Raw genomic sequence first — 25,198 nt, forward strand, 5'->3', positions numbered from 1 at the left:
AGTTTCACCAAAGACGTGGCAAACTGAAGAGAAAAGTGGGCATTTTGACGCAAAGATAAATGAATGTTAATTGTCTTATAAGGGCTGATGAATAAGGCGCTTTTGACGCAAAGATAAATGACTGTTAACTGTCTTATAAGGGTCGATGAATAAGGCGCTTTCAAAATCCAGATGTTGGGGGAATTAAATGGGGACAGATGATTCAGATTTACTTTTTAACTTTATAGAACTGGACATTTGCATTTTTTTTAATCCGAATGTTTAGTCCTCATTTTCCATTCTCTTATCGAAAGCTCACTCTGACACCTTTGTCAGATTAATGGTTGTAGTGATCTTTGTAGATTGGCCTACACCATCAAACTGGAGGTTCGCGCTTCAAGTCCTACTTCATCACAAAATTATATCGTTTGAAATTGTATAGTGATAATTATCGGCACTCTATACATTTCTCTAAATACTTTGGACGCTGAAAAATCCGACAATCGACCAGTGGTAATATAGACCTATTGAAGCATATTGAGCAATAAACATGATGGATAATTAACATGATGAATAATTATAATCGAAATCGTGAATCCATATCTCCCTTTCTTTTAAACATTTTGTTTTTAGTGCGATGGGTATATAGCATATTGGGCATCTTAAATATTTTCTGATGTCCAACAAAGCAAAACGATAAGGTAAGCATAAATATCATGCAACGCAAAACAGACACTCACCAATCACACTCTTTGGTATAAGATGCAGTGCTATAGCGAAAGTAAAGTGGCTAAAGAGTTACACGCCATATTTTTGGACCTAACATTTACGCCCATCTCTGAACCTTAATGGTCTTGACGACATTCCGTTGATAAAACCATCTTCATGATCTTAGCGTATTTGTTATGTTAATATGGTTCGTTCACACGTGGTGCCACCGTACGCTCATCAAAATTGCCTACAAAGTCAATGAGATATGAGGCGTCATTGCGCGTCAAATAATAATTACTAAGTGTTGTCTCACCATATTTGAACGAACCTTTTAACTTGGCGTATCCTTCTGATATACCACATTGTGTGAAAAACTTTTCATCAGATGCCTCAAGATAAAAGAACAATTAATTTTGTCCTTGTGCCTTGGTTAACGTTTCTATTGATTCAGAATACACGATCCACTTTCATCTTCAGTAATCACGTCGGGCACTCCCCTAAGTGCAGTTTGATGACTCCTGCTTTGTGGAGTTTCTTGAGGAGCACAAATTCGTCGGGAAGTTGGTGAAACCGGCGGTAACCGTAATCGTAATTATCCCGCGTCCGGTTTTTCCTGCTGTCATCGTAGTGATAGGGGATCGATATGTCTTGAAATTGTGGGAAGGGGTAGAATCCGTACATGTGGATTTCTTCGCAGATGGTGGCAGCGATGTTGAACATGAGTAGACCTGTACTGATCCTGTCTTCGTCAATACCTTGGGTTAACCAGTAACTGATTGAGGATAAAATGAGAAGGAAAGGTTAAATGCACTTGGTATGGGAAAATGTGTAAGCTAATCCAAACCTCAGTCAATCTATAAGAACAGATCAGGCCTGAATGTTACAACCAATATTTTCGTTCAAGTATAGGATACCCATAGTTCGGAGCAAGTGCTCATTTCACATCCTCTCCAACTTCTGACATCAATGATCTTTTTAGAATGTCCACGTTTCAAATGTTTAACTTTAATCTCAACTTTTTACTTTTGTCATTCTGTCAACTCCACAAAGGAGAACCTTATGACACGTACCCTTTGTTCATCCCGAGATACGCCCATGCATGGTTCAGTAGAACACTCGCTAAGACGCGTTCAGTTTTTATAATGCACTTAGCATGCTTAGTGTCATTTGGTATTTTGGGCTGAACTGATCTGAGTGAAAGAAGTTTGCTTCTCATCTTTCCGAAAAAAAATAAAACCCGGCGCCAATAACATAAATATTACGGCGTTCACATTTTAACTGATAATACCAAAAACAAAAACTACCAACAGACTTCCAGATTCCATCATCTTTTTAAAATGTCAATGCATTTCTCTCTCTCAAGTCTGCAGTTATTACAATTATGAATGAATTTATTACAAGAGTCAAGAGATAATAAAGTGTGAGTCGTCGTTTTAAAATATCATAATTTTATCAACTAAAATGATTATTGTTAAACAATAAGAAAATAATATCTTACTCTGATATGTCTGGGAGGATGTTCCCTGGAAACGCCAGCTGGATGTTTTTAAATCTTTTAAAATTTAGATTGAAATAGTCTAATATCTCGTGGACTGTTCTGCTAACGTAATGCGTCGAAAATATTGGAATCCATAAAACATATTTCCCATAGCTAACCAAACGCTCCTCGAACCGCCTTTTGTCCTCATCCTTTTTAAGTCTTCCATAAAACCGATCAAGGATACTGGGATTAAACGTTATAACGTCCGTCTTCGTTCCAACGTCCTTTTCATAACCTTTGACCGTGGCAAAGTTGCACCGGAAGGAGAAATCGGCAGCGTCGATGTGAGCTCCGCAGGAGCTGTTAAGAAGGATCCCGCTGTTGCCGACCACGGAGCAAGTTTTAAAGTACTGATTTCTGAATAGTTGTTTGGTTGGGAGTAGTTTCCTAAGGCCTGGTGGTATCAAGGTCATGGCCTTTGCCTTTGCGCTGTAGAATCGTTTGAGTTGACCTCGTGTGTCGTCATCAGATGTCATGGTTATCATCTTGTAGGGGTTGAAAAACTTTCGCATCTCGGACCTGTTTTACACAAAAAATTACAAAAACATGAAAAATAGGGATGGATTCTTTCACAAAAATGATAAAATCAATCAAATCATTCCCCAACTATTAAATCATGTGATGATAATCCAGCTAGAAATAGAGTTTACAAGCTCATGAGGTTTGAGACCAGTGGCGTACCTAGGATTTTCCACAGAAAGGTCTTCAAGCTCTTCAGGGGGGGGGGGCAATAAAGGGCTTCAAGCTCGTCAGGGGGGGGGGGGCAAAAAAGGTCTTTCAAGCTCGTCGGGGGGGGGGGCAGAGATACGTCCTTTGCGTGGGTTGTGGCTCGTCGGGAGAGGGGGCAGACTGCCCCCCCCATAGGTATGCTAGTGTTCGAGACCCAAGTGACGACATTTTGACGGTGAAGTTGAAATAAGGGTAAACCACCCCTGTGGGGTGGTATTAAAAAAAAAACAGAAGCATCATGTACGAACAAAAAACGGACAAATAGTAAAAACAGATGTTATGATCTTTGAAAAATTGTAAAATAATCATGATACTATGGGGCTTTCACATCGGCTACACCGTTTGTCATTGTGATCTAAGGACCACTGCTCTGTTTGTTCCAATATACAATGAATAAAACGTCTTCTTTTTCAAAACTGTCAAGTACAATCAATTTTAAGAGGATATCATGAGTAACGGAATGTGCTTTAAGGAGAAAACACAAATTCTTACATAGTTAACCTGTAAAATATAGTTAAGCGATTGTCGCCCTAGATTTTTTGGTCAGACCATAGAGCTATCAGACCGCAATTGACGATAATCAAAAGGCCCCAAAAAGCCAAAGTTAATAGCGCCACCTATTGGCCACGAAATTTTTTCTCTTCGCTTTTCTTTACCAGAGTCTGTGTCGGCTGTACTTTCCCCAACCATGTAAAACCTAGGCTCCCAAAACATGTTTTTCTTCTTCCTTTCATTCTATGAATCTATGCTTTAAAAATGTACATTTTATGCCATATAGCACAAATTGGCTCTCGTATTTAGTGATATCAATGTATTTCCTGTTTCCTCAAAGTCTAAAGCTTCGGGAATGAGTAACAGCCATTGTCTTCATAAGCGATATGTTTTTCAAGAGATGTACCACTTAAAAGCTTTATTAGGCAGTTTTGTCTGTCTAGCCGTCATCATCAGACATGTAAGGTTCATGATAAATTTTAAACATAACAAAAAACGATTGCGATATAGGGCGTAGCTTTCAAACGTTTCCAATCTACGTTGCACTTACAAGAGTTAATAATGAAATTATAGTCCATTGTGTACATTGCTAAATATTCTTTTTCTTGTTCATTCTAATGGTTTGATTAACATTAACCTAAAATCTTCAGGTTTTAATCATTGGACATACTTGTCTTTTCTGAGCAGTGCTGTTCTATTGGTGTGTCCCTGACAGAGTGCCCCCTCCTCAGGCTCATTACGCTCGTTTGAAAGGTGCTGTTCTATTACCTGCACAATTACCCCCCCCCCCCCCCCTCTTCGAGGGCGAACATGTTTCCCCTATACATTTTCTTTTTCCCCCTCTCTTTCTTTCGGCATCACAGATACTGTTATTCGAGTCTGCAAACTTGTCATTGACGCAAAATGTGGGGAGGGGGTAAATAGGCACCCCCTTGCTCACGATTGCCAAGAGAAAAAAAAGAAAAACTACCTGGTTTGTAGTAGTGCCGTTCTATTTGCAGCCCAGTGATGTTCTAAGATTTCTTCTACGTTTGCTTTGGCCTTATCGTCGTATCGAATGATGGAATAATAAGATTCTTCCCCGTAATCGTCCTCCTGTGCTTGGTCTTCTGCTAAACCTTGCATCTTCCTGTTTGTCAAATGAAATAAGATTTTCTCAGGGACATTTAGGTCAGAGACATTGGTTAATATCGATTAGAATTTTGAAGAAAAAAAATGAGCTGTAAGAGCCCAATCGTCGGACTTTGTCTTCAGGGCCTACTTATTATAAAAATTGAAGCCCTGCAAGGGAAAAAATGCACTTTAATTCACAATACTTGAATAAGTGAAAATGAACATACACATTGTACAATCTCAATATTTCCATACACTATACACTATCCCTGGCAAAGACATTTTTTTCTGATTGATTTATTTTTTCAATCTCAGATTATGTTATCTGAACTGCAGTTTATTTTTCGTTCCATCTTCAATAATGCACAGAAATAACATCAGAGCTGAAAATGACATCAACGACGTACGATGAAACAGAACAATGTTATCAGAGCGTGGTATATGGAAATTAATTGGGGATGATGGTGATGAGCACATCGGACCCAGCATGACGCCTGTCTGGGATCTTCAAAAATAATCAGGCCACATCGGACAAGACACGATAGGAGAAAAAAACAATCCCAAGAATAGCGCAGCAAGAGACCAAGGATGACGTACCGTATGCCAGACTCAAAGACAGTGCCCTATCTCTCAGGCAGGGGGAAATACAAGATAGGGGGCCGGGGGGCTGATAGCAGGGCTGATACGCATATTTTTCGATTTCTTATTTCAAGTGAGTGTTGGTGTGTGTGTGGGGGGGGGGGTGGTATTTTCATTTTCCCGCCGGAGTTACCGTCTTATCATGAATTCCCAATTAAAAGTATGTTGAATTGGCCAGTGGCATTATCTTGATTATTTTTTTTTTGGGGGGGGGGGGAATGAGAATTTCCGGAGAAAATAATATACGAAAATACAGCTATATATCCTTATTTAATTTTGTATCTGGAGTTCATTTTGATTTTTGCTACCCATTTGGACTCGAAATGAGCGTTTCATTCTGTTTGGATCGAAAACTTGAACAATGATAGCTCTTTGACTCTGAGTTTGTAATTTAACCCCCCCCCCAAAAAAAAAGAGGGTGGTACGCGCACTGGGCCTTCACCCCCACCCCATCGATTCTCGCCTCGGCATGTGATGATTCTAATGACCTTAACATGTCCATGGCTCAAATTGTAAAATTAATTTGTAAATGAAGCACGATTTGTTGATAGCCGTAATTTGAGATTAACATACTGGTAAAGGGGCACTAAGTCCCTTGACCCCCCCCCCTCGCTACTCCACTATACGGACCTGATCCGCGCTTAATACTCCGACATGTTTAAGAAGTTAAATGATCTCTCACTGTATTATCACAAAATAAACATCCTTCAAATGATAAAATGTCATTATTGGCTGAAAACTAGTGTATTAAGGCATATTTCCGAATAAGTTAGATAATATGAAGCGTTGTTTTTATTTGAAAAAGGGGTCTTGGTTAAATGTTTCAGTATTACATCTACAAATTCAAATATGTAAATTTTAAAAAAGGAAAAAATTCGACCCTGCCAGGACTCGAACCTGGAATCCCCTGATTCGTAGTCAGATGCCTTATCCATTGGGCCACAGGGCCGCTCCGCACAAGTATGGTACGTTTGTTGTAACATTCCTGCCTTGTGAACTGTTTTGAACACCGCGCGCATGTCTCGAAGTTGTCACGTGATTACACTGTAGTCTTTCCAAATAATCGTTTATTTCACATATTCGGGTCGAGATGCGGATATGAGCACTAGAATCAAGAGATTTCAGAGTATTATAATTGTTGATAAATTTATTATCATATTTCAAAATTCTTGAAAGATGGTTCGTCGCTACAGGTAAGGAAATTACGTGCGCCTTAGGTTCGCTCCACGCAAATCAAACAAAAGAAATGAGCATAGATCAGTGAACACCATATAGAGATACATGTATATCGTAGCTGTCGTAGACAGATCTGTGTTGAACGGGAGCTTTGTTCTCCATTCTAAGTTGTGTCCATAGAGTTGCCAGCGATAGTCTTTCGAAGAAGACCCTTACCTGCAAAAGCGGGGATCACAGCAATAAGCAGTGAAAACATATTCCTCTGCAAGTTTAACTATTTTATGATCGTAATTTTCCCAAAATATCTTTGAATTTGGGGATTGGGTGCATTCCTGTGCCGTACTCACTTCATTCCAATTTCCATGGTTGAGCGGGCTTTGATTCCATCCGGATTCCTTATACACGTCAATAAAAATAGCACCCCTGGTTGAAAATATTTATTCTCGTGGATTCAATATCAACATAACAGACACATCACTGATATTCATGAATGTTTAGATAAAATAATGAAAGCACAATCATAATAGTTCCTATCTCGGTTATTTTTTTAATTTTTTTTGGTCTCTCTTACTTTTTAGTCATTTTCACCATAAAACAAACTAAAAGTCAGCTTGAACTTATACAAGGGGTAGGTCTATAGGAGGGATGATTGATTGTGATATATGGTATAACATAATTATTAAGTGCCGTATAAGGATAATATCTTAAGTCAAGCCAAGTATCTGCCATTCCCGGCTATATAATTTATTATAGCCTATCGGACCACCCCTTCCCGGGTATGAAATTCCACATCATAATAGGTCTACTATCAAACAATTACAAATCATGTGATGACAAAAGTAAACCTATATGTCACAAAATTAAGCAGCCAGGTAACATGAAACATGGCATCATAAATTCATTAATATTCTATAGCCCTTTTAGATAAACATTAAGATGAACGTCCAGTAGGTCTGCATTTCAATTATCAAAAATAATTAGGGCCTAAAGAATATTCCTTCATCGATAGAAGCCCCAAGTCTAACAACAAATCATGTAGGCATATTAGAAATAATTATCAGATGGTTAAACTCATCTTACCGATCTCCATGGAAACCAGCATTAAACAAAATGAACACTCGCCCTTGGCAATCAATAGATCAGGTAACGACTTCCTTCAAGCTTGTTAGAGAGATTTTATCGTATTCCTCTATGGCAAGGAGGTGGGCTGAAAACTCAACAGGACCGACCCTGGCAAAAGAGACCAACCGTAATGTTTAAATCTCTGATCGTTTATCGGATCAATACAACCGTTTAACCTTTGCTAACCCGAGACAAAAGGCTAAATAGCTAGCAAAATGGATTCCATTGAAGCATGAGATTGCTGGAATACAAGGGTAAAATCGACTTTGTGACATGCTGCTCCACTTTTTCGCATGTCAAAATAACATCAATATTGAGATCTTAATCAGAGCATCACGGGTAAAGGACCTACTATTAATAAAATAAAATGGAAATTTGCTTTAATTTTTGTCTCGCTCGCATATAAAAGCAAATAATTTCAGAAATAGAAAATGATCCAAAAGTTCGATTGAAATAATCAGGTCAGGAGCGGCGCCAGGTTATACAGGGCGAGAGACTTCCTCTTTTAAAGGACAAGTCCACTCCAACAAAAAATTGATTTGAATAAAAATAGAAAAATCCAACAAGCATAACACTGAAAATTTCATCAAAATCGGATGTAAAATAAAAGAGTTACAAAATTTTAGATTTTTGCTCAATTTCACACAAAAAAGTTATATGCACATTATGGTCTGTATTAATGAGGAAACTGGTGACGTCACCCACTCACCATTTTTTGTATCTTGAAATATTCTAATTTTCTCCTCATGTCAAGTGAAATAACAATTATTCCTGTACATGTGGAATTGGCATTGTTTAATACGATGTGGTTTAATATTGTCGAATACGGTAAAAAATGAAATATTGTATAGTTCAAACAATAAGAAACAAAAGAAATAGTGAGTGAAGGACATTATGTCTCATTTGCATGTTACTGAATTGTGCATATCAATGTTTTGTGAAAAATAAGTGTAACTTAAAAATTTCATAACTTTCTTACTTTACATCCGATTTTGATTAAATTTTCAGATTTTTCTCTATTTATTCAAATCAACATTTTTATGGGGTGGACTCGACCTTTAAGTGAGACAACCAATACCCCCTTACCAGTGTTGTAGTCAAGGCTCAAACCTCCAAGGCCAAGGCCAAGGCTTTAATACCCAAGGCCAAGGCTTCAATAACCAAGGCTGAGGCCAAGGCATGGAAACCCAAGGCCAAGGCCAAGGCCTGAAAACCTCAAGGCCAAGGCCAAGGCATTTCAATTGTACAATATATGGAAAAAAAAGACAACAATGCTTAGGCGGCATACATGACACACAGGACCAAATGTATAAAAGGTGTGAGCGAGCAAAAATTTTTACCCTTGTACATTTAAAACGAAAATAATTTTATGATAGATCATGTAGATTTAGACATCAAATTAAAATAAACATATCAGCATATAGTTACATTTGTACAATTCATTATTGTTCTAGGCGATTCACATTGCAATAATTATTATTACCAAGGTGATCTGATCATGGCATGCCCATTCTCAACATGTCTTTCTCCTCTACCTGGGACAGGGGAGGCAGAATGTATTTTTTTTGGGGGGGAGGTCAAAGCCAAAAATGCACTTACAGTATAAGTCAAAATGAGAATTTTGGTGCAGTTCAGCAAAGCTTTTTTAAGTGATTTCTAATTGATAAGACAGATATTTTGATTTAGGCTTTAATTTCCCGCTATAGAAAGCATAGCGAGCAAGTGGTTTTGAAAAAATCAATTTTGAAGTTGTAAAACTCGATTTTGGGTCAATTTAATGGTGCCAATCACTGTTAAAAGGGCATCCTTGCGAGATGTTGTAATAAGAAATGAAATTTAAATATTTTGAGCTGTTTTTGTAATCATGAAAAAGGTGTGCATCTTACTAAACAAATTAACGCGAGCACAAAACACAAGCAGAAATTTTTAGTGACCAGAAAAGGAAGCTGTTCTGGACTGCATTTAGTGACTTATAAATAGGATACATAACTCACCAATCAAAAAAATGCGAGCGCAAAGCGCGAGCTCAAAAATTTGTAATATTCCGATCTAAAAACTAGACATTCTAAGCATTTTTTTTTTGTAAATTGAATGCGAACCTTAATTTATGCAAGCACAATCCAAAATTTGTTAATTTTGAAACCTAAAATTTTGCTCTGTATGCCATGCTTGGCCCCTCAAAATTTTTGGCTCATCATGCCATTGATGCCATAGCCCATTTGGAAATGACGAAATTGAAGTTTGTGTTCAAGTTTACCGAATCTTTTCAGAATATCATTAAGACTTAAAACATTCTTGTTGGTCAAAGAAAATAATAGAAGGAAAACCTAATGGAATAGAAATCAACCTTGTTATCATTCTTTAGAGTAAGCTTTTTTTAGAGTATGAAAATTGTTGTCAAAATTGTAGTCAGATCTGTCAGAATTATTCCTGTCATAAAATCACTATAATCAGTGGCGTACCGTGGGTCACGGCATTGGGGGGCACCAGCAAAAACTTGGAATTGCCTAGTGAGCGCGCAAAGCGCTCCCAGTTGCCAGGTATTCTGAACTAATATAGATATTTTTATAAGGACAGTGCCAATAAACGGACATGTATCTCACTAGTCAAATAATGCGAGCGCGAAGCGCGAGCTTAAAATTTTTGATATTCAAACCTAAAAAGGGACATTACAATCAATCTTTTGTAATCATGATACGTACCTGTCTCGTTAAATAATGCGAGCGCGAAGCGCGAACTGAAATTTTTGTAGATATTGACCCCAAACAGGAAGATTTTAAGGACTATATTTTAGGAATCTTTTATCTATTAAGATTATACACATCTCACCATAGTCATCTAATGGGAGTGCCAATAAGCGCTTGCTGATTTTGTTAGAATTACATCTAAACATGCACATAAAGCACTTGTAATCATGATTAACAATTAACATACCCATCTCACTAATCAAATCTTGCGAGCGTGAAGCGCGAGCTGAAAATTTAGGAAATTCAGACCTGAAGAGGGGCATTTTAAGGCTTGTTTGTAGGAATTCAAGAAGGACTTACATACATGTAGTTCACTAACCAAATGATGCGAGCGCGAAGCGCGAGCTGAAAATTTTTGATATTCAGATCAGAAAACAGAAAAAGGAAGATTTTAAGGACTCATTCTAGGAATTGATGGAGAGCAGACATCTTTCACCAATCCACTACTGCGAACGTAAGCACGGACAGGAAATGTTTTATATTAAGACCTTAAAATGGGACAATCACTTACAGTATTCATGAAAAATAAGCATACTTTTGTACATGTAAAAGAATAACTCGAATTGCGAGGAAATATATTTGGTAGTTTTTGTGTATATTGACTTGAAAACGGGAGGTTTTAGTATAACAGGATTATATATCTCGGTAAACAGACAATGGGAGCACCAGGAACAATGAAGACATATGCCCTGAGCAAATTATGTTTCATTTATATGAAAAAAATGTTTCTTATGTAATGTAACATAACATAATTATAACATTATAATGAACATTGTCTTCTTTCCACTACGTTTCTCTTCCTTTCTCCCTCTTTTCCTCCTATTTTTAGTCAGCCGATGGGGGGGGGGGGCACGTGCCCCATGCCCCCCTGTAGTTACGCCATTGACTATAATCCTAATCGTAATTATTATCATTATTATTGATATTGTCATTATCCTTATTAGTCATGATTACGTCATATTACCAATAAATAATATTAATTTTCATCACTTCTCTTTGTTACATAATTATGTGATGATAATTGCAATTGATGGCACTGCTAGGTACACATACTGCTTCTGCTGCTGCTGACGGGTAGTATTTAGTGTCATTAGATGTACAGAACAATTGAAACATTTATAATTACTTGTATAAAACAAATGAAAAGTACAAAATACAAAATGCCTTGAAAAAGCCTTGAAAATGCCTTGAAAATGCCTTGAAATTTCAAGGCTCAAAATCCTCAAGACCAAGGCCAAGGCCCTCTCAAGGCCAAGGCCTGAATGTTCAAGGCCAAGGCTTTGAAAAAATAGGCCTTAAGGCGCCTTAAGGCCAAGGCCGAGCATCAAGGCACTACAACACTGCCCCTCACTTCAAAGCTCTTCTTTTTATCTCTCTTCCATTTTCTTCCCTATTCTAATTTTTTCACTTCTTGAAAAATCGGTAGCCGCCCCCTACCCCAGGAAAAGCTTATAGGTGTCTGTCCCATCAAGAAGATTGTCAATAATTGTCTGACACCATACATGTACACAGCAAAAACTGGTGTTAACCGGTGTACATAGAGGACCACACCAGTTATTTTACACCGGTGTTAAATTGTTAGTGTTAGTTTTACACCTATAGGTGTTATTACAACACCTATGGTAGTTACATTTACACTCTTTCGTGTTATGTTCAATCTCTAGGGTGTTATTTTAACACCTCAGGGTGTGGTACTCTATTAACACCAATTGGTGTCAGTTTTAGCACCACAGTTTTTACAGTGTACACCCCAAATTAAGATGTCCTAGTAACGCCCTTGAAAAGATAATCCCTACGCATGCCCATATCTTAAAAAAAAATATTCCCTGTGACTTGTAATCGAGATTTCGCAACGGTAATGAAATGCATATAGTATTATTTTTCAAATACAGCTTCACACTTACAAAGCTGTCAAAACCCATAGTCCCACGCATAACAGAAATCCAAACTCTCCCTCGCCAGGTATACCGTCAAATGCAATCCAACTCAGCAGTATAATAAGTCACACAGGTGTTCAACAAAGGAGAGAAAGACATAAATGAATCGCTGATTGAAAATCATTGACAGATCTGGGACACGAAACCCCGTGAGAATTTATGTTGTCAGCACGTCCACATTCTCCCCAAAATTATGTTAGTATAGATAAAGCAATATTTCGCTATTAGATTAACAAAGTTTCAAACAGTTTTTTTTTTACTTTAGGTCTTCAATATCCTACAATGTCACATGAAATTTATGCTCAACACTAAATAAGAAATGTTAGTAAATTTTAAAGATGATTTTATATGTAATAAATGTAAGTGAATGGATCTATATGCGAGGATTTATCATGCATGCAGGTTCATATGAAGAATACAAAATTTGAAGAAAAAAATATTGCGAGAAATTAAATTACAATAAAAGTCAAAACAGGTGGTGGCACCATCGGTCACATACTTAATACTAATAGGAGTAGTGGCCCCTTCCCCCAAGCGGTCCTCGTTGTAAGGGGCGACTACTCCTCATTTTCGAGTGAGAAAGTATTCTTAGAAAAATCAATGAGTAATTGAACTATATAATAACCCTATTTAAAAATAAAAGATTGCCACATATTTAGCCCCCTCCCCTCCACATCAAAATACTACGGCACTACACCTGAAGTCAAAATCTATTCAACGTCATTCATCAGAGTCATTTTGCTCATTCGAGTCAGATGGCCAACATCCCGAGATGAGGATCGGGGCAAGTAGGTGGGGGGGGGGGGGTGAAGGCCAATGTGCATCATGCAGATACTGTTGTGATATTTGGAATATAAGTAGAAAAGTGAGACTATATTCATGAATCATAAATTTATTACGACAGAAAAAAAAATGTTGTTGGAAAGACTTACTTTTTTTCGTCAAAGGAATAGATGCAAAAATGAGGAAAGATATAGGTTATAATTAGGGGGAAAGTATATATATAAAAAAGCAACTAAAGACTAAGGATGAATATGAAATGGGAACATCAAAGACATGATCACTAATACAGTCATCGTTATACTTACATAATAAAAGCTGTTTTTTTAAAGAAAAAGTTGCTATTCATGCTGCCAATCATAATTACATGAATAACCTGATATTCACATGATATTTTTCTATATAGCCTGAGGATAGGAAGTAATCCGATGCCATGTTCTACATGTTCTACTTACTCACTCCGTGACAGGAATAAGCATCTGATGTTAAAAATTGAATTTTGCAATTTGATCAGGTAGATTGAATAAAAAGTGGGTCATGGTTGTCTTTGATATTTCTTTTGGTAATAATCACACACCCTTCAACATACCGTCTGTAAAAACAAGATAACTTTATGTTTAGTAATGTTTGTTTCTCTGTGTGTGTGTTTATAATCCTGAACAAAATTAATTTTCAAAGCAGGAGTGAGACAAAATTAGGTCATGAAAATACTATCGGTGAATGATATAATGGGAAAAAACATTTGTGTATAATTCGTTTCGGGACAGCTGAATCGCTGAAGATATATCGCTCTCTCTGTCGCAACCCCTATTTTCTAGATAGTTTTTCCTTTATATTCTAAATCAATATCTTTGTTTTCAACTTCAAAGAAACGTCCGATAAGGCAATTATTATACTTTCTTTACATAATTTAAAACCAAGTAAGTAAGTAACATATTTTTGTATATCGTTGTAGCATGCAGAAGCATGAACAAAATTCTTCGCAAGAATTACTTTTATTATTTTTTTCATCGACATCGACTTCTCCTCAAAACAAAGCTACTCTTACAATCTAAATTAAGACGTATCAACGTTTATTACATACCGTATATAAATCGATTAACTTAGTGGAAAAATTATTGCAAATGTATAGTTTTTAGAATGTCTATTCTATAAACCGACTTCCTGGCACTAGCCTTGACTTATCATTTCGATCTTGAACACCTTCGTAATACGGGAAACTGTCCAAGAACGATTTCAAGCTCCATTAATTAACATCATGACTGTTGGCATGGCAAATGTAGACAATCACGAATTACTTGAGCATGAAGATCATCATTTAGGGTCAATGTATACGAAAAGTGAACCATTCTCCAGAATAATTCACGAAAATATATAAATTCATATCTCGATCATCAAGAAAAAAAAAAGCTTAAAATATTTGAAATAATTGATTTAATTGAAATATCCTTTGGAATAAACAAATATTAATATAATTTTGTCTTAATGGAATTCAAAGGCATCTATACCTCTTCATTATGACTTTCAAATACATTCATGACATTAGTCACACATAATCATTCTTTCATCTCTAGCATGAAGTGACGAAGGAATGACGTCATATTATCTTCGCCATCTGTTTCTGTATGTATGATCTAGACCATCTTCAAGGTTTACCAGGAATTCAAGCTCATTAACATTACAGACTGGTAAGCTGATGAGACACTAGTGGGATTCTTTTTCTTCATTTATACGATGTAGAAAATCACGCGCAAAGCGACGAGTCCTTCTGGCAGACGAATATCAGACAAAACAGATAAGCCTATCATAATAACACACCCCAATATAAAAGGATAAGTGTACCCCCTCATACCATCAGTGACAATGGGAATGTATCAAACAAAAAACACCCAATTAATTATGATTTTGTAACAAATTTAAATTAAAATGTCTTTTCATCAAAACGAAAAGCGGGAGCGGTCGCCATTAAGCTTTATACCTATATGGTTACAAGACCCATGTCAATTCAGTCTTTGTTAAGAGAAAAAAACACGAAAAAAAATCGAAAAGGCAATGTAGAAAGAGATGAATACATACAGGCAAGAGGAAAATGAAGAAAAAGAAAGAGACACAAAGAAAGTAATAAAAGAAGGGGTAAAAAGGAAAGTATTTTCTGAAGAATTCACCGGATACATACATGCAGGGAGTCAATAAGCTAATAAAATGGCAAATCATGTGAAAAAAAAGATATTTTTGGAAGAAAGCCAGTGTGTGTGGCAAAAAGTGGTAAATGAAGCTGTTCAATGTCTGCTGTTGAATGTCTGTGGTCTATATTATGGTTGTTCCACCTTATATGTTTGTCATTTTGCCTCCGAAGAAGATTCTGCTAGGATCGAAAGCTTAGGCCCCTTTTGACTCTCAAAAAGTGGTAACTGTCAGAAACGAGTCAGATCACATAAATGGGTTTTCATCTGGGTTTGTGTAGGCCTACGAACTTGAAATGCTGATGTAGAACTTTCCCACTACTTTCCTTTCCACCCCCCCCCCCCCCCACTTCATTGCCCTTTCTCCCTCTCTCTCCTCATTTCGCCTCTGAACTTGTAACATAGTTTCTACTCCTTCGGGAATACTTAGCGTCAGCGCTGAAATGCAATGACGAGTTATTGCATTTACTTGTTTACATTTGGTAGCATTTTAAAATGTCAACTGTCACCATGTTACACCATATACGGCATACAATATTCTAAAAGTGTAACTGCATAAAATACAAATGATGATAAAGATTTGATAAGCAGTCTAGTCCGAGGCAGATCCATGATTTTCATTTTTAAAATGAGGGGTCACACAAACTAGGTCTGATATTGTCCTCATAACTTTCTTAAAAGCGAAAAAGAGCTAGGGTTCTCAATATTAGAGGGGCACAGCGATTCCTCTAACCATGCTTTAACTATGGAAACAAATCTCTGCAAACATGGCAGGGGACATACGGGGAAAAAATGACAATTTTCAATGTAAATATCAATTATAAAAACCCCGTTGAAATATAAAAATCGATGATTGTTGATTGACGTCGATTCTTGATTTAAAGATGATCCTTCTCACATCTTTATTAGAGCACAAGTATGTGACTGAAAATGTTTAGGACCTTAAGAAAACGAATAAATTAACGGGAAAATTAGATTTCTGAGTAAATGTATATTTGGCTGAGTAAAACATTCTCTGGCATGGCCCCAGAATTAAATGAATGAAATCTAAAAATCTAAATATATCCCTCTCATTCTCTCCCTTCCCTCCCATTTTTGTACATTGCAAAATTCAAACATCCTGTTTCCACAGTGATATCTAGAGAAAATGAGGTTGACTGATCGAGGGCAATGGAGTTTTTCTTCGTCTGTTTGCTATAACCAGCTTACACAAAAGATAAGCATGCATTTCATAATATGACAAAGAAATCTATAAATGCAATTCCGCATGTCCAGAAAGGTATTCTGAGCATCTGTCCCAGAAAGGTTGCAAGTTTATAAACATAGGTCCATAAAAACGACGTGTTGCTCACAGTATTCCATTGGCAGGATGAAAATCAAACAACAGAATGAAATATGGTGATGTATTAAAGTATGTATTATACCTCTAAAACTTAAAGGGCTCTCTGATCTCCAATTAATTACGAATGTACTTCGACTAATGTATGCACTCAAGCAAAATACTGAAAATACCATCGAAAATGACAGAGTTACGAAGTTAAAGTTTGTCGTTATAAAATTGTACGCATCATGATTCCACAATGAGAGAGCTAACGATGCCATGTTCGATTCGATTAAATAATTTTCATTTGATTCAATTGTTTTGCTTCTTTAATGTTTATTTTTCCATTTAAAGGGATGGTCCAGGCTGGAGATATTAATATCTCAATAAATATAGTAAAATTCACAAAGCAAAATGCTGAAAATTTGATCAAAATCGGATAACAAAATAGTTATTGAATTTTAAAGATTTGCATTATTCCGTTGAAACAGTTCTAGGCATGTCTTTATTAATATTCATTACGTGGGCTGGTGATGTCATATCCCTACTTGTTCTTTTGTGTTTTATATGAAATTAGGTTTATTAAAAAATTCTACCAAGAACTAAACAATTGGATTAACAACTGATTAAGTGCATTAGTTATTTATTGCCGCAACTTATTTCATCATAATGGAGACACATCATTTACACATGTATCAAAAAATGAAACATTTATGATTTCATGCAATAACATAAGAAAAAGGAAAGTGGGGATGTGACATCATCAGCCCACCTAATGAATATTCATCACGATGTGCATATAACTGTTTTCACAAAATATTGATAAACTTTAGAATTCAATAACTTCGTTATTTGTTATCCGATTTTGATGAAAATTTTAGCATTTTGCTCTGTGAATTTTATTCTATTTATTTAGATATAAGCATTTTCAGCCCGGACCACCCTTTCAAGTATAAAGTACAACTAAAAAAAAATGTTTATGCATTGTACCAAAACCATTCACTCTTCATGTGCGAGAGGATATAGCATTAAGAGTGATCCATGCAAAGAGGTAGCATCGAGAGAAACCACGTCGACGATTTGTTTAGAATGTCATCAACTTGATTATTCAGTTCAATTCAAATCAATTCCTTTTCATTTTATTCAATCATTTGAAAGCATTAAACAATTTCTCACTTATCAATAAAGGACACAATCACACACTTCACTAGAGACTATACCCAACAAGCATCGAGCATGCATACAATTCACAGCGTTTGACACAACACATAATTCCACTCCCCCCCCCCCCATGGATCCGCGCCTGATTGGTACACTGATGCTATACGAGATTTGTTTCTTCTTGGACTTCAACTTGACCCTTCTAGGTTGACCCTTGACAGATGTAGATTCTATGGTCATATTGACGAAGTTTGGCAGAGGTCAAAGAAGATCGAAAATTTATATCTATTTCTCCTTGGGATGATATAATATAAATCTTCACAATCGTCAAAAGGGACGCCCTATCTCGAAGCTGGTAGACAGCATGAATTGATTGTGGATTCATTTAAAAACACAGAATCACATAGATTTTTGGCATGTTTGGAGCTAAATTATCTGTGAATCATCACCCTCATCCTTCTCGTGTTATATTATTCAGTTATACCATATAAAGCTTTGTTATTATGCAAGATCTTAATAAACTCGGATTCCATTGTGAATTGATCAAAAAGACCGACTTTGATTTTCACACTCGAGAAGATTAGAAATTCATCTAAATTAGTGTGTATTTCTTATTGAAGGCTTTTGAAGGTGAAATGCCAAAAAAAACCTACTTGTCTCATTTATAAAAGTTTAGAACTTGAATGTTGACGTAGGGCCAAGGACAACTGAAGAAATCTACCTTTAAATGATTGTGTTCATGTGTTTACATTGAAATGCCCACGTCTTGCCAGTTGTTCCCACATTTCACTTTCCATACATGGGATTTTATGGTCCATGGTCTCATAGGGGGGGGGGGGCAGGGGTAATCGCCCCCCTGTGATTTACCGAATAGTAAACCAAAATGGGGGGATAGTAAGGGTGAATAAAAAAAATTGTAGGCCTATTATAAGAGAGATCGATTATAATACACATGAAAATGAAGTGTTGATAACTTGGTATCTCTATGATCTGAGTCGCGTAACTCTACATGCCCCTGTTATTCAATTGAGAAAATAAAAATGACGTCACATTCAGGTCGCCCCCCCCCCCCCCACTTAAATATAATACCATGGCGTCACTGTACCCCTGCTCATAGGTTTGCCTTGTCAAAGTCATCGAATGCTTGAATTACGTATAAATTCAGTAACTATACGTTTCTCATATTACTATATAGATTTCATAAATGTACGTAAGCTTATTAATATTTTGAGAGCCGTCTCTAATTGAGAATCGATACGTTTTCTTTTTACTAATGAATGAAAAATGAACTCCTACTTCGCCGATGCAATATTGAATTATAGTATTTACGTTAGGCCCTACTCGATTTGGGTTCTCGTTATAGGGTAAAAAACACTGAGATTCTTTTCCGCCAAAACATCATTCCGCTCTTGTGTTCTAACATATAATTATCCATAAAACATTCAGCATTTTTTCGAAGTTACACAATTTGTTTATATTCATTAACATTACACAAAGTTCAACCTGAGTACGATAAAAAAGAAAGAAATGATTTGTGAATCGAACTAAGATATCAAAATGAATCTAAATCAAAATCTGAGGAAAATGGCTGCAAACACTCCAAAACGATGTACTTATGAATTTTTATGGTAGATTTTATTTTCGATGTCCATGAGGGCCGGTAAATAAGATTTTACTGAAAGAATCAAGCTCATCCGACAGCAAACCTGTAAATCATCAATGAAGAAGATCTTTATAGAACACGATATACATATTTCTTTTTCAATATCAACCAGCCACAAAACACAATGACATTTTCATTGAACTTATCAAGCCCATGCGAAAACAATTTGAATAGATTTCATATGAAAATAATGCATTTCATCATCGTTACGGGATGAGAGAAATTAAGCTGTCAACACTTTACACGTGGATCGTCAATTTTGTATCAAAATGATACTTAAACGGTCTAATTACAAACAAATTGCTATTTGTCACAACTTGTAGGTCAAATTATTTGTGCCAGATTTGGTTATCCTCACGAGACGACTAACCGAATGGGAGGAAACCCGGGTCAAATTTGGAAAATATGGTCATCATGGTCATGTTTTCATCAATTCCTTTCAGAGGATACTAATTGGGAGAAGAGTACAGTCATCTCTGATTTGAGATGTAATTATTTCAGATCTAAAAGGAGATGGGTACCCGCTGCTCTTTTACATACATAAATGTAACCATGATAATGAGGCCCTCAAAAAGAAAATGAGGGGGCTGAACCTTCCGATGCACTACTGTTTATGAAGATGTCAGAACTTTCGAAGTGAGCCAATAAAATTATATTTTAAAAGTACATTAGTTCCATCATATGGCATGTAAAAATTTCAAATGACCATAATGAGGACATGAATATATTTTGATGTAAATAATGATTTTGAAGAATTCAATGAAATGACAATGATTTCAATTGAAAATATTGTGGGGGCATACGTATACCTGGGAGATAATCAGATGATGTTGCAGTCTAATGCCAATTTTATAGTTTAGTAGCCGTTTATTTTTTTAAGTCGCCAAATCTCTGTCAATATTTCCATTCCAAATCTTAGATAATATCTAGTGCCCTCTTTCTGCAATGATTATTTTCTTTAAGGCTTTTTGAGCACTTATAAATGTATCTTACAAATATAGTGATTGAATATCATCAACCTACAGAAAAAATTGTATCCTGGAATTTTCAGCCTATTCCATGCTTTGAATGCTATAAGGAAAATACAAATTCTATTTTATTCGGACGGGCAACTGATCAAATTAAATGTTCATGTGAAATCGCAACATATATCTTCTTTCAAAACACATTTTCGTTTCATATATACTCCACATTCTAACTGTTCGAAGTATACAAAACTAATAATCTAGAAATGAATTATTGGAGTAGTGATAGATGCATTTGGGGAGTCACGTCGGTTATTTAGGTTGGCTTAGACTTGAATATAAGTAGAAAAGTGGCGCGTAATAATAAAAAAGATGTAATGTAACTTAAATAATAATGTTTTGTATCTTTCTTATCTTTCTCTTTTTCTTTCTGTTTTGTATCTTTCTCAATTTTCTCGTTTATACTTCTTCCTCAATTCTTTTTAATATATAGTAGAGCTTTCATATTGTTTCAAAAGATTGCTCAGCACGCAAATCTGAACAAAATACCTGGTTTCATTAAAACAAACTGAAAGTTAGGATGAGATTCCCTTAACGATTTAAATTTATTTATATCATCTAGCTACTCTTTGAGAAAAAAAAAAACAATTAAATTTGCATGACATGACAAAAATGGGTATTATGAGCTTTAAGTCTTTCATTCGTCTAACCTACAATTTGACCTTAAGACCAAACTGGGAGCAATGACGTTTCAATCAAGATAATTATGTTGACTTCGAATGAATGATTTATACTCATAGAATTTAAATTATTTGATATCATTGACATCTCTGTGCTACAAGTAACATAAATGAAAGTAGAAACATTAAGATACTTAAATCCTTATTTGCCATCTCCTCAAATTTCAAATCTACAAGCGTGAATCAACCTACTTTAAACTAAGAACGTTAATTGTTGATATGTCATGCAAAGGCTTTGGCAAGCTTCAAATTTGTCAACAACTCTCTAATCAAAACTATGTATAATATAAATTGTGTGAACTTAGCGTATGAAAATAGCTCAGGCCTATAGGCTATTCATGCTTTACATTCATCACATAATTTTTTTAAATGAGAGACTTTGGTTATTATGTCATGATATAGTACGAATTGTTGCTGTATTTAAATTTCTTTCATAGTTAAATTAAAGAAAATAATTCAAGTAATGATTTATTCTACCAAAGCGTTACCTTGGTATGATGCCTGTGGTACCAGTGAAATCCCGGTAAGCCTGTTGAAGCTGGTTCAACTGTAGCCGACGAGGCGTCTGAAGGAAGAGAAGGACGAAGACGGAGAGACTGAGGGATATCAGGAAAATAATACGACGTCCGGTCCGTACCAACATCTTGCAGCGGTGATCGACCACGGACTCGATGTCAACCGCGGTGGTGTGGAGGGGTTGAGAGGACGCCGTGATGGAGACGCAACGAAATGGTCTTGGGATGAAAAAGAGAGCAGGTGGGTCGGAGAAGGGTCGTCAGATAGGAGTAGGGTAATATTCAAGAATGGTGTGCTGGTCGTGGTTTTTGCTATGCAGCATGTTGAGATCCGGGGTTGAGATTCTGTCTTTACTGCCGTCAAAAATACATTTTCTGACTATTGAAATATCATTTGCTGGACTGCAAATATGCCTTTAAGATAAGAAGGGGGGACGTTAATATGCGACTTCTTTTGAATTTGATGTGGCAATTGAAAATCATGAAGATGCGGCATCCACGGCGGGATGTTGTGCGTAGAATCCTAGGGTAAAATAAATCCCTTATGCTTTCAGAATCCTCATATCAAGCTCACCAATCCTAAAGCTCACGAGACTGTTAATATATATGCTCTGAGATTATAGCAATTATAAAAAAATTATGCGTAATGAAGACAAAAGTAGACCCACAAAGCTATATTATCCAACTGAGTGATATTCCTTGAGTGGTCACCGATGGTTGCGTTTTAATTCCAGTATCTAAGAAACTCCCATGAATTCAAGACAGGTTACGGAAGGTCCTTTCCAAGACCATGAAGGCGTCAATGAACATCCACTCATAACAAATTAAGATTTCTTAGATGTTGTCAAAGATATCCAGAACATCATCCGGGGTAGGATGCGTAACATAGAGCCTTGCATTTGCTCCTGTCTCTTGGGTTGAAATTTTCAAGTCAGCTGAGTTGTCGACGGCGAGACATCGACGAGTGAGCGGTTTGAGGCGCAGTACGAGACGCTGTCGAACGATGTTTGGCGAGGGTAGCGTTTTGGAAAATCCCTCTCAGAACTCGTCAGACGGACTGTAATGGCATTCTCACTGCCATAGTTTTCTTTTGAATGCTTCCCCTTCTCGTCTGGACAGCAACCTCATCGGCCTCATCCCAGATCTGTTTTGACGTAGAACATGGGAAGAAAATGTGAGAGAGTGGTTACTAGATTGTTAGATCACGTGACTCTGTCTCATGCCTGAAGTATAAGGCAGGATTCAGGACACGTCAGCGATGAGGTGAAGGTTAATCAAACGATGACTCTTGACTTCATGGCTGCTTTCTCTTGCACGCTTTCTGCAAGTGAGGTATCACCTGATCGGTGTGTTAGAATCACCTGTCATTACCGTAATTACCCCCCTCCCTCTCTCTTTCTACAGGTAAGGGTAATTGGAGTACTTCTTAAGACGGTGTATAAGGTCCTCTATTCATGCATCCCTCCCCTCGGATGGTCGGCATCAGTGGGTCTTATCGCAAATCATCGCCGAACATGTGCCCATAACGGGCTACATGTACATGCAAAATGAGAAAGTATCGGAATTAAATAAAAAGTGATTAACTTGTTAAGTGCAGTGTGTAATTTGATCTTATTAAAAAATGACTCCAGTGAAAATATTACACCCCTAGTGCCTAAATAAGGGTGTGTGTTTTTCTTTTGTTATTAAATTCACTTTTGAGAATCTCCCCTATCATGCCTACAGTCCCTTTTTTATCAGGTATTTGTATCATAGTGATAATTTAACAAAATATAAATTATATAAACTGTTTTCATGCACATGCTGACAAGCCATTTGGGATTTTTCAAAAAGTTCATGCAATTGTCTGAATGATTTTCCTGTGTCAACACATGGCCATGGGAAGAGGGGGTCCTTTAGATTTACCTGGGGGTGCTAAGTGTATTATTCACCATAGGCATCATCCCCTGGAAATCTAGTATATTAACCTGCGGAAATTTTAAAAAAATATCATTCACTTTGTATCGAACCCCCCCCCTTTCCCCCTTTTGCTTTTCAAATATTTCTTGGACCAAAATCGCCTATTTTTTGCTTGTCAAATGTAAACTAGCCCCCCCCCCCCCCCCGCTTGTTGAAAGTCATTCCCAGGGCCCTGTTCAACATTATCATTTGAACATGAAGTGTAGAATGAACCCGGAATGAATGATGACAAGGATGTTTAGAAGGGAAGTGCACGCATGGACAAAATCAACTTCGGGATGTAAGGAAAGAATACTTGGCTGATCAACAGATCATACGTACATGCAGTCCATGAGATTGTCCATAATTAGAGTCCGGGAAAGTGCAGTAGTCATAGGGGGTGCCCGGTGTCCCCAATATATAATTTATTCAACCATGCACCCCCCCCCCCATGTGCATTTGAAACACATGGAAAAGGTGAAAAAGTGTTGGGATTTTAAAAATGAACTTTAGGCCACACCAATCCAATGTGACAACAATTAATGAAAGTTGATAACGATGAAAGAGAATATACAATAAATGAAACTGAATAAATTAATGTAGAGAAAAATGAATACAGAAATAAATGAATGAAATATGAATAATCGAATGAATAAAAAAAAAGAAAACATGGATATTAATGAATAATGACACTAAATACCTATGCTAAGTTCACCCTTTTTTGCTCGATCAACGTCCTTCCACCAGGTCAGTATTTGAGGAGAATAATATCACCAGTGTACATAATTATACAAGGACGCTTCCAAGTATGACAAGGGCATATACTTCAAGATTTGTCCTCATTTTTCCTTCAGATCATAAAGGAGCAATGAAATACTTATTCTCACTGCCTATATAAATCAAACATGAATAATATTTAGTTTTTTTTTAGAAAATCGCGATGTTGATTCGATTAAGGAGGTCCTTCTTGGTCTGTTCATCATTCATAGTTTTTTTTTTCATGAGAAAAATTGGAGCAGCTGTTTAATCTGATCACATCTCAATTTGTTCTCCACACGAATATCGGGACTCAGCGAATACCTGTCATGACGTCACACTGAGAAGTAATTTAACCTCTTGGTCAACTTCATTGTCAATGCCATGCCATTGAAAGCACTTAAATGTGTTGCCAGAATATAAAAAAAATCTTTAAAAAAAGAATAATACGGACTTATGGATATAAAAAACTTACAAACAACAAGATACATTATGCCAATGTGGATATAATAATATTGAGGTCACACCTACATTTGAAAATAAAAATTATTAAATTTCGAATGTGTTTAAAAACATTGCTACAGAGGAAAAAAATCTTAGATTAGTTAAAACCTTCATAACGTAGCAGCTACATGTAGATTCATCATGTTCATTCCTAGAAATGAAGATCATCGACATGGTGTCAAGTAGGGAAACGTATTTACAAATTTTTATAACTTGAAAATGAATGAATTCAGCTGACAGCTGATGACAGAGATCATTAGTTTGTTAAACTGTGAATGAAGACAACAGATGCCACATCGCCGGGCATCAATCAAAGGCAATTAAAATTATATTTGAAAAGGAGCAACCAAAACATGTTGATAGATTGTTTTTCCATGTCTTCATGTTATTACACTGTCTGGCCAGTATGTTCAATTTGTTATGATATATAAATAGGTGCATAAAAAGGTCACAGACGGTATTATGAGTACTGTGACGTGGAAAAAGA

At 36.5% G+C, this 25,198-nt stretch overlaps 1 protein-coding gene and 1 non-coding gene across 2 annotated transcripts; both read right to left on the reverse strand.

Moving 5' to 3' along the window:
- Positions 1-56: 56 nt before the first annotated feature.
- LOC121411191 (sia-alpha-2,3-Gal-beta-1,4-GlcNAc-R:alpha 2,8-sialyltransferase-like) lies at positions 57-22,698 on the reverse strand. The gene is made up of 4 exons (XM_041603762.1): positions 21,487-22,698; positions 4,422-4,580; positions 2,189-2,749; positions 57-1,462 (listed from the first exon to the last, which is right to left on the reverse strand). The coding sequence occupies exons 1-4, from the start codon at positions 21,639-21,641 to the stop codon at positions 1,171-1,173; spliced, it is 1,167 nt and encodes a 388-aa protein (XP_041459696.1). The 5' UTR covers positions 21,642-22,698; the 3' UTR covers positions 57-1,170.
- On the reverse strand, positions 6,080-6,152 carry TRNAR-ACG. Its single transcript has one exon. It is a non-coding gene; the product is annotated as a tRNA-Arg (tRNA).
- Positions 22,699-25,198: the final 2,500 nt, after the last annotated feature.

This window comes from Lytechinus variegatus, chromosome 3, assembly GCF_018143015.1.
Source record: "Lytechinus variegatus isolate NC3 chromosome 3, Lvar_3.0, whole genome shotgun sequence".
Taxonomy (NCBI): Eukaryota; Metazoa; Echinodermata; class Echinoidea; order Temnopleuroida; family Toxopneustidae; genus Lytechinus; species Lytechinus variegatus.

Excerpts from the sequence above, each read along its gene's own strand:
- LOC121411191 (XM_041603762.1), bottom strand. The coding sequence starts at position 21,641 with ATGTTGGTACGGACCGGACGTCGTATTATTTTCCTGATATCCCTCAGT. Across the intron at positions 4,581-21,486 it reads ACCACAGGCATCATACCAAG|GAAGATGCAAGGTTTAGCAG; the intron begins GTAACGCTTTGG and ends TTTGACAAACAG. Across the intron at positions 1,463-2,188 it reads ATCCTCCCAGACATATCAGA|TTACTGGTTAACCCAAGGTA; the intron begins GTAAGATATTAT and ends ATCCTCAATCAG.